Source organism: Nothobranchius furzeri, chromosome 16 (assembly GCF_043380555.1).
Source record: "Nothobranchius furzeri strain GRZ-AD chromosome 16, NfurGRZ-RIMD1, whole genome shotgun sequence".
Classification (NCBI taxonomy): Eukaryota; Metazoa; Chordata; class Actinopteri; order Cyprinodontiformes; family Nothobranchiidae; genus Nothobranchius; species Nothobranchius furzeri.
Window position 1 is genome coordinate 58,348,248 of NC_091756.1, and position 10,593 is coordinate 58,358,840.

Genomic DNA, 10,593 nt, shown 5'->3' on the forward strand with positions numbered 1-10,593 from the left:
ATATTTATTTCAGGGGCGTGTCCAGGGAGTGGCCTGGGGTAGCACATGGCACCCTTAGAAGCTGATTGGCCACCCCAGGTGCCACCCTACTAAGTTCCAGTTTAAATTGAATTTACATTGTCGACAAAAGGCTTGAGTTGTAAACTCCAAAAATAGTGTGTGGTAGCATGCACCTTTAACTTTGTCTTCTAGCCCAGGCCTACAGAACATTTCTGTGGTATTAATAGTATTTATTATTTTTTCATATTCACATAAATAGTATTTAGTCCCACTCAACTCCAGTCGGTGGCAATAATGCAACAAGAAGTGACTTGCTAACCACCACAAAACTAGGAGATGAATAGAAAAAAATGGTGATTGTGCAATGTGAAACTCCAAAATTCACTAGAAAGTAAATAAATAAACGATTTGTGTAAGTAAATAAATAAGCATAACCATTGGTGCCACCCATGCATAAGCAAGTGCCCCACATGGGCCACCCCATTTTAAAAGTCCTGGACACGGCTCTGCATTTATTTACAGAACAATGGCCCAACTGCAGTTCAGCAGAGCAAGTCAACCCCTACCAGAGTCTAACTCCACTCCCACTTCATGTTTGAAAAATGCAATAAATGCTCTTGCCTAGCAGACCGAGAGGGCGGAGCTGCTAACAAATGCACACACACACACAGGCTCACCACAGCATTGTGACATCATAATGTACCAGTTTACATCATAGCATACCTCTTAGCCAGTAGCGGTGGCAGATTTAAATTAGAATACAGTGCAGAGTTTTTACCTGACAACGGCACAACACTGCCAGTTTTAGGCAGAATATTTAAATTTTAACTAAGATGCACTGAAGTGCCAAATTATTGACGACACGTGTCTGCAGCACGATTAGACACCCGTTTATTTAGTTTATCATCAAAAAAAAGTTTATTTGGGGGTGACTTGCTCTTTAAATGTATTTATTGCATTCTTGAAATGTTTAAAAACACAAAGTTACCGAAAGGATAAAAAGACAAACGTTGATTAGATGTAACAGAGATGTTAACATATGCAGTAGTTTGCTGTCTAAAGCATGATGCTGCAGTAGCAAAGAGAAAACTGGTCAAACAAAACCAACAGAGAGCATTTTAGAGGACAAGTCTGGTTTTGACAGGGAACGCATCTCAACACACCTGCCAAGCGCCTGGTGGTAAACTAGTGTTTCCTTTGTGTTTGAGCTCAAATCAGCATGATAAGCTGAGCTCGTGCCGCTGAATCAACAGCATGTGTGATGATGAGATCCCCCCTCCCTTTTATTTCACCACCGTGGGTGGGTGACACCCCGGGGTGCGCCTCCCTGTTTCCTCCCCCATCCTCCCTCCTCGGAGACTGAGAAGACGCAGATAAAGCCGTATCACTTCTCCTGGAGACACGAACCCGCTGCTGCCTGGTCTGAGAGGGAGAAAAGAGGAGAGGACAGGAAACGGGGAGAGTCCCGCAGAGAAGTTTTAAATCAAGACTTCAGTCTCAGATTCTCAGAGGCGAAGCAGGACAAGGGTCCGGGGACAGACGCCTCCCCCGCTGCAGAAAGTTTACCTTTGACCGGCTCCTTTCAGACACCACAGGCGGATGTTCCCCGCAGACAGCAGGCACCTGTCCGACAGACACCTGGCAGACGGGACGGCCAAAGCGCGCATGCTCCGTTGTCATGTGGGACTCTATTAAAGCGCAGTGATCTGGTCAGAGGGTACCACACCTCCAGCAGCAGCAGCACCGCGTCAGGGACGGCCCAGGACAGGCCTTCCCTCCTGTCTGCAGCTGGACCCGCACCTCTCCTCCGAAGATGCCGCGTTCCTTCCTGGTGAAGAGCAAGAAGGCGCACAGCTACCACCAGCCGCGGACTTTAGAGGATGACTACAGCCGGCTCGACTCGATTCTGGAGCGCACGTGCTCAGGTGAGACCAGACAGCGGACTTACCTTTTATGTGAAGCGTCATTTAGAAACGTGGAGGATGCGTTTTATTTGCGTCTTTGTTTGCTCGCTGATAATATTTATCAAAAAGGCATTATTACATTTTAAATAGCACACTCTGGGACATTATCCTCAGTAAAGAAAACACTTGTCAATAATAACATTTGAATTAACGTAAGTCAGTTAGTGAAACTAAAAGCCAAAACAAAAATAAACGTGGACTGAATAAAAACACGAGGTTTTAATGATATTGTATTTGTTGTTTTACCTTTTTACAGAATAAACAAAACTAGTTTTGTATCATATTAATGATCACCGACAATAAATAATAGCCTAGTTTTTAGGTTACACGTTACTTTTATAGAACGATTTTCTATTTCTAATCATTTATTGGCCTGATGACAAACATTTCATTTGCTGATTATAACGTCTCTGCTCTCAGAGACGGACAGACTCACGGAAGAGGACACCGACCCGACTAGGGACAGGTACGGCCTCTCCCCGGCCTCCCACCTGGGGGACGAGCCTGACTTCCCCCCCAGCTCTCCTCTGAGCTGCACCGACAGTCTGTGCGCTCAGTCCCCGGACTATGAGGACTACTGGAGACCTCCATCACCCTCAGTATCACCGGGTATATATACACACACACACACACGCACACTCTCACACACACACACACACACACACGCACACACACACACACACACACACACACACACACACACACACACACACTTTTTAAGAGTTAAGTCGATAAGATCAGAACTTTTCAGGATGTCAAGCTTTTTTTTTTTTTGCTTACAAATAGATCGTAACCAAATAATTAAAAATTACATGAGACCCTTGATTTTTTTAAAGGTTGTTGTAAAATAAATATTTTTCTAGACTGATATTTCATATAGATGCTGTCTTGGGTGGGTGTGTTCACATGGTGCAGTGGTTCTCACAGGCTCTCTTCTTTCCTTATTGTTGAATTCTCTGGGAGAACATTACATCCTCCTTAGCTCTCTGAGGTCCTGCAGGGTTCTGAAAACGCTCATATTTAACTGTCACTGCATTCATTAAAGTTTCATGTCCTCCTCCAGTTGACTCCGAGAAATCCCTGTCTCCTCTGGTGGACGAGACCCAGCCCTTCATGGTTCCCTTTCGGCCTTACGCCTGGAGCAGCTATCCGGGGCCAGGCCTGAGGCCCCTGGACCAGGACCTCCTTCCCACCATGGATGTGGACAGAGTCTCAACAACGATGGCCCTCTACAGTGACAGGGGCGCTCCTCCAGCTATGCTTGCAGAGCGTGCCCTGGTGGAGGAGCCCTATGTGGACTACAGGAGACACGCTGCCGCCCTGCTGTTCTCGGAGACAGGCCGTGACGTGAAGGCCCAGCCGGAGCTGCTCTGCCCCACACTCATGCTCAACGGGGCGTTCAAGTGTATCAAGTGTGGCAAGGTGAGATAATGCTATTTAGTGTTGATATAAAGAAAAAAAGACTGAAATTAGAATTATTTGAAGTGGCTTAATCATTTATCCTATGAGGAAACATAAGCTGTTGATGATCTCACAACAAAAGATCAACACGCTGAAAAGAATCGGATGGATTTTTGGTCGTTTTAGTGAATGTTATGGGACACGGACTGTTAAACAAGAAATACAGAGATGATCAATTCTGTCCTGACAACAATAAAAATGTGGTGTGATTTTCTAAAAATCACTTTTGGGCCACATTTATTTAGGCGATTCCAATTTATGTATAAATGTAATAACACGTTTAAAATAAAGTCCGATTTTATGAGGTTATTTAAAAAGTGTTAAAAGTAAATATGAAGATGGCTGTTTTATAACAAACTTCTAAAATGTCAATCCAGACTGCTGTAAAACGGAAGTACCCTACCAAAATAAAAGTGGGGCGAGGAGAGTCATTTGGATATGAACAGAGTCTGCTTCTACCATTCATGTCCCGGTCTAAGTTCTAACAGCACATTGACCACCATTAAATCAATTCTATCTGATCAGAAACCTTAAATAACTGATCCAGCTTTTATTTTGGTAGGGTAGTGACATTTACATGTTAATTCATTATTTTTCTGAACACGGTATTTATATTTTAAATTGTTGAACAGTTAAAGAGCACACAACACAACACAACACAACACAACACAACACAACACAACACGAGCCAGGACAAAAACAAAACCACCACCCTCGCCCACACAGGAAAAACAAACACCAGCATTTGTTTTAAACCATGGCTTTACACATGGTTTGTATGATTTTCCAGTCTTTTAAATCATGAAATTTCAGTAATTTATATTTAATAAACAATGGGTTCGATAGATCTCTACAGCCACTATAATTGAAGATTCTCAGAGCTCCTTTCTGTAAATTAAATAAGGGTTGTGTATAGTTTTTGTATGTTGCTCCCCAGATTTCTACACAATAAGTCAAGTATGGAACAATCAGTGAATTGTATGCCAACAAACCAGAATTGGTCAGTAAAAACTTGACTCTATGTAGTACTCCTAAGGATTTGGCAGTTTTACCTTTTATACATTTGGAACCGTTGCTTTCAGACTAAAACTTTGTATTCAAATTTTATTAATTGTCGTGTTTTGCGTAAAGCAGCTTTAGTGGGTGTCTTGTTTTTTACGGTTAGTTATGAATGACTTTTCAGTGAAATAGCTTCTTCCACGCAGTTTAATCAAGATGTTTCCTTTTTCATTTCCTCAACAGTTCTACTTGTGAAGGCTGTTTTTGTTCGATGGAGACAATATTTAGATGTGATTCAAATTATTTAGATGAGCCTTTATAATGTAGTCTTTGGATTAAATGTTTTTTAACGTTTGGATTAATGTTTAGATGGAACATTGTAATTTCTTTGCACAAACCAACTTGAAAAATGACTAATAAATGAAAAATTACTAATCTAATTTACTAATTTAGTTAAATACCATACTTCTGAATTGTTTGAATAGATTAGGCCATTTTAAATTTTCTTCTAAATACTAATATTTAACTTTTATCCAATCAAATTTAATCTGATGTAATTTTAAATCTAAATATGTATTCATTTCTATTACTATTTCTATTACTTGGAAGCTGTGTGAGGATTTGTATCTGTTTTTATTTACAACCGGCTCCCCACTATCCAGGTGTTTTCCACCCCGCATGGTCTGGAAGTGCACGTGCGCAGGTCCCACAGCGGCACTCGACCGTTTGCGTGTGACATTTGCGGCAAAACGTTCGGACACGCAGTAAGCCTGGAGCAGCACAAGGCCGTGCACTCGCAGGTAAGCTCACGCGCTTCGAACCACATCCCCGCACTTCTCTCTGTCTGCGCAGTGGATCGTGGTCGGACCTAAAGTATTAACAAACCAGAGAATAAAACACTTTCAGGAAAGAAGCTTCGACTGCAAAATCTGCGGAAAGAGCTTCAAGCGCTCCTCCACTCTGTCCACCCACCTGCTGATCCACTCCGACACGCGGCCCTACCCGTGCCAGTTCTGCGGCAAGAGGTTCCACCAGAAGTCCGACATGAAGAAGCACACCTTCATCCACACAGGTGAGACGCAGACTCATGAACTTGGACAGGTGAAACAAGCATGAATGATGTTGACTTAAGTCTGCGGCGTTATTTGCAGGCGAGAAGCCGCACAAGTGCCAGGTGTGCGGGAAAGCGTTCAGCCAGAGCTCCAACCTCATCACGCACAGCAGGAAGCACACGGGATACAAGCCGTTCGGCTGCGACCTGTGCGGGAAAGGCTTCCAGAGGAAAGTGGACCTCAGGAGACACAAAGAGACGCAGCACGGACTGAAATGAGAGCAAAGCTGCAATCACTGCTCAGAGCATTGTGACTGATTCAAGGACGAGTTCAGTTCTGCTGTTTGGAAGCGAGAGAGACGATCTGAGAAGCTCCGACTGGGTTTATTTCATGTCTTCTATTTAACGAATAAGCTGTAGTAAACAACAACAAAAACAAAACATCAGCAACACTAATGACAATCAAGGTCCAGAAAGCCGGGCGTAGCTGCGGACTGTAAAACAATCTGGGGATTTTTTATTTTTATTGATGAAGCGAATTCAAAAGCAGATAAAAATCTGCGCCTCTCCACGGAGGCGGGTTGTTTTCAGCCGCAGCGCTGCGGGCAAAACAAGCTGCGCTGATGCGTCAGGCTGTTCGGCTCAGGATGACGGAAAACACACTTTCCTCCTTTTTAAGGGAAACAACCTGCTGTAAGACTCTTGGGTTTAAAAACGGTGAGGTCTCATTTTTACAACAGCTACTAGGGTAAAGACGGAATCCTCAGCAAAAAAAAAAAATAACATTATTATTATTATTATTATTATTATTATTATTATTATTATTATATTATTATTATATTATTATTATTATTATTATTATTATTATTATTATTATTATATTATTATTATTATTATTATTATTATTATATTATTGTTATTATTATTATTACTATTATTACTACTACTACTACTATTACTATCATCATCATCATCATCATCATCATCATTATTATTATTATTGTTATTATTATTATTATTACTACTACTACTACTATTATTATTATTATTATATTAATATTTTATTATTATTATTATTATTATTGTTATTATTACTCTAGTTTTAATATTTTTTATTTTAGGGAGCAAACTGATGGAGTTACTCCATGAGACATTTTCAAACTGAAAAATAAATAAATAAATAAATAAACTGCCTCACCATTAAACCTAAAACCTGCTGTTCTGGAGTCAGATTGGGACGTTTCACCCTGTTGCTGCTGTGATTGTGAGACCCGGAGGCTTCTGTTTGTTTTGACCACCTTACTGTTGTGTTTGGATCTTAAACAATCACAGATCCAACCGTTAACCTGTTACTGGTTTATTTATTTGTTTTTGGTTGGGGAGGGGGGGTAGGTATAAAGATATGAGCTGGGAAAATTTGTGTGAGTGTGTGAGTGTGTGAGTATAGGGTGCATGTAAAAATAAAAATGAAGGTTTTTTTTATGTTTTCTTTATTCCTTAGCTAAATCTATCGGGGTGAATCAGATCCAGTGTTTTGAATCAGCTCTGATGATTTTCCCTGTTCTTGTATTTTCAGACATTTCAGCGTTTTAGATCAGCAAACAAAGTGATTTTAATACCAAAAATAACCAGAGGAAATAATTCTGTTAATAATGCAGTTTTCTGATGATGATGATGTTATTTATTAATAGAAAATGGCCTATGATAACTTTTTAAATTATGTTAAAATGAGATAACACAGCATGTCTATTTCCCAGTGGAGGTAATAAAGTATTATTGAATTTGAACTGAATTGTAAATAATCTATCCAAACCAACCCGACCCTGCGTGGCCCCAAACTTTACTGGTTGTAACGCAGCAGCACCTGATAACTAATGAGTCTGGTGCAGGATGCCTGTCCTCGTCTCAGAATTGTTTTACTTCAGCCTGATTGGAGGGTTTTCTGTTAGTGTCTGTTTAAGGTCAAAGGTCAGACACACTCCTTCATGATTTACTGGTAGAGAACAGAGAATTCATGCTTCCATCAATAAGGATAGGGATCATTAGTAGTCCTAAAGGGTTCAAATGAAGGCAACAGGACTTCTTTAGTTTCTTGAAGACGTTTTGCTTCTCATCCGAGGAGCTTTGTTAAAATTCCTCCTCGGATGAGAAGCAAAACGTCTTCAACCTTTTTGGATGACCATGACCTGGATGACGGAGAACCTTCACCAGCAGATCATTAGTAGTGTTTCTTATTTTATTTTTTATAAATAAACGTGAGACGGGCCTTTGAACTCTTCCAGTGAACCATTTCCTCCGTCTCCTTCCTCTTGTTCAGTCCTGACCTCTGACATGGTAACCAGGCCAGGCCTGATGAAGATGTTCTGTTTCTGTTCCTGTTTCTTTAAAATGGGTGCACAATGTGTTGTTTGTTTAGACCTTTTGAGGCACTTCATGTGGTCATGAGGTGATTGCAGGTGTGGCCTGGTGAGGCTAGAGGAGCTGGACTCTGCCGCAGCTAATCACGGTTCATTTACAAGGAGCTCTAGACTCGTTGGTTTTGATAACTGTTTTCTCCTATTGGATGGAACCATTTTGCATTTTGAATTCTCTTTGCCTTTTACTGAGGCCCTGTCCACACGTAGCCGGGGATCTGCCAAAACGTAGATATTTTTCTACGTTTTGGCCTGTCATGCACACGAAAACGGAGTTTTTTCACACGAAAACGGATCTTTTTAAAAACTCCGGCCAAAGTGAAGATCTGCGTTGTCTCCGTTTTGGGTGTCTGCGTGTGGACAGACAAAACCGGAGTTTTAAGGTCCGCAACGTCACTTTCCGCGACAAAAAAATGCTGACATCACGTGTGCGACCTGTGTTTACACTAGCCGACAGCATGGATGCCCTCAGAGCTGCGCTCGCTTTATCAATGGTCCAAGCGCTTTTTGCTTGTTTGTTTTTGCAAGCGGAATTACTGCTCCTTGTGGAAGACCACAGACGAAGGACGAGGTTAAGAACGGGGGAAGTACTGCCGCCTACAGGTCTGGCATGTCCTTAACAACGTATTTATCCGGGTACGTGTGGACAGAGTTTTTTTTTTAAAACGAGGTGGTGTGGATGCAAGTTTTTGGAGGGGCGGATATTCGTTTAAAAAAAAACCCGACTATGTGTGGACTAAGCCTGAATTTTGCTGATCTGAAACATTCAGTGACGACAGAGAAGCAAAAACAGCAGAGCTCTACCTTCCGCTTTCACAATCCATTCCTTCTCTCTCAACATTGATTAAAATCACTGACTGACAAGGATTTTCCTTTTCTACGCTTGACTTCCCTCACAAATCGTACAACATCCAGACCTGAAAAATACTGAATATTTTAAAGCTCTGGATGAGCAAACTGAAGGAGAACAGGAGGAGCTGGCGTGAGCCACGTCACTGCTTTTGTCCAATAAGAGAATGTCACAAATGTACGTTTGCATCTAAATATGTCTGAGCAACGCATCAGGATGGAGAAGACTGGGAGGTCTTCCTCTCGAGACGTGGCAGTGTGGTCTCTCTGCTTCAGCGCTGGCGTTGAGGCTCTGTTCTTAACTCTCCTCAAGCAGCAACCAGTTTATTATTTTTACTGCAGATCGATTCTGAAGATTCCTTCTGAAACCAGCTCGTGTGAAATCTCAGAAAAGGAGGTTTCCTAACAAAACCATTAGGCTGACCAGATTTCCTCCAAGGGCACAGGTGGACCCCACGGCCCCGAGGCATATCAAATATAAATACGCCTCCATCGATCCAGGAGTAATCAGAAGGTTGCAGTCAGGCACGCCTGCACGTTGGCCTCTAAGTGTTGGGAAACGTGCACGACACGCTTCAGCTGCACGCGGAGAGGTATGGATGGAGACAGATCTGTGCAATTAGAAACTTCAGGGCGAGGGTTTGGCGGTTTTGGACGATTTATTATTAATCTGGACTTGAACATGAATAATAAAAGATTGTAGAGAGACTGGGATGTAGAGTTTTGGGTCGGAATCAGCTAAAACTACAAAACATATTCAAATCAGGCAGAAACAAGAACACGTTTGATCTAAAAGACACGACGACGGCTGCTTTTATCGGCTGCTGATGAAGCAAACAGCAGGACTTTGCCCACGCAGCTGGAAAGGGTCAGTCAGGAAAACAGTTCCCTCTTTGTGACAGAAGGCAAAGAAGAAATGTGATTGTTGCCCTCGAGGGTGGAGCAGCTATGTTGTCATAACAGCACGGCGTTGACTCTGCAGCGCCGTTCAGCACCTTTCACACAGGTTTGATGAGACGCACAACGAGCTGAGCTGATAGAGGTGCAGGACTCGTGACGGCGAGCTGGAGAGAAAAAGCACAGATTAACCGTTTTTACTCCGTCTGTTTATTATTTGGAGCCTCAAAGCGACTTTTTCTGTTCACCTGCAGCCCCCCCCCCCCCACACACACACACACACACACACACACACCAGTCGGCTGACATGCCAGCTGAGCTGGGACAGAAGAGGAGAAGCCAGGGCTCATATAGGACGCGGCTCTTTTGTTGCACAGGCTTATTCATTATTCACCCGATCTGAAAAACAGACTGCAAACCAACTACACAGCTGTCATCGAGCAACAAGGCACACACACAAATTATTCATGACGCTGCAAAGAAAAGGGACCCAGGATGGGAGGAAAATAATAACAAGAGCCGCGAGGAGGCAGCTGACAGGCCGAACGCGACACGTGAGGAGAGCGGACCTCCTCCGGTCGATAGGTTTCTCTCCTGAGTCAGGACGCCTCTTTGGCTTTTTGTAACGTCTCAATTCATCTAGTCTACCTTCCTGTGGTCACTGCTTTGAGAGATGTTTTCACTGAAGCACCAACAACACACACCTCCACGTGGCTGCATGCAACAGACTAGACCCACCCAATCCTGAAGGCAGTTTTTATTGAACTCCTGATGAGATGCATTTATAACAGACGTGGATGTGATTTAAAAGGTTTTTTAGTCATTCTCCATAAAACAGTAACGACCACTGTCCCATCACATCTGACCCAGCTTCCAGATCGTTTAAGGACTATAGAAGTCTAATGAGCCATTCCCATCTGTACCGGGTCGGCCCACGCCAGGTAGCCCCAGCCTGGCC

At 42.7% G+C, this 10,593-nt stretch overlaps 1 protein-coding gene across 1 annotated transcript; it reads left to right on the top strand.

The window, feature by feature from the left end:
• The first annotated feature begins 719 nt into the window (after positions 1-719).
• On the top strand, positions 720-7,262 carry gfi1ab (growth factor independent 1A transcription repressor b). Its single transcript, XM_015962324.3, has 6 exons — positions 720-1,925; positions 2,385-2,573; positions 3,028-3,386; positions 5,087-5,224; positions 5,331-5,496; positions 5,576-7,262. Exons 1-6 carry the CDS (start codon positions 1,814-1,816, stop codon positions 5,752-5,754), a joined length of 1,143 nt encoding a protein of 380 aa, XP_015817810.3. The 5' UTR covers positions 720-1,813; the 3' UTR covers positions 5,755-7,262.
• The last annotated feature ends 3,331 nt before the right edge of the window (positions 7,263-10,593 follow it).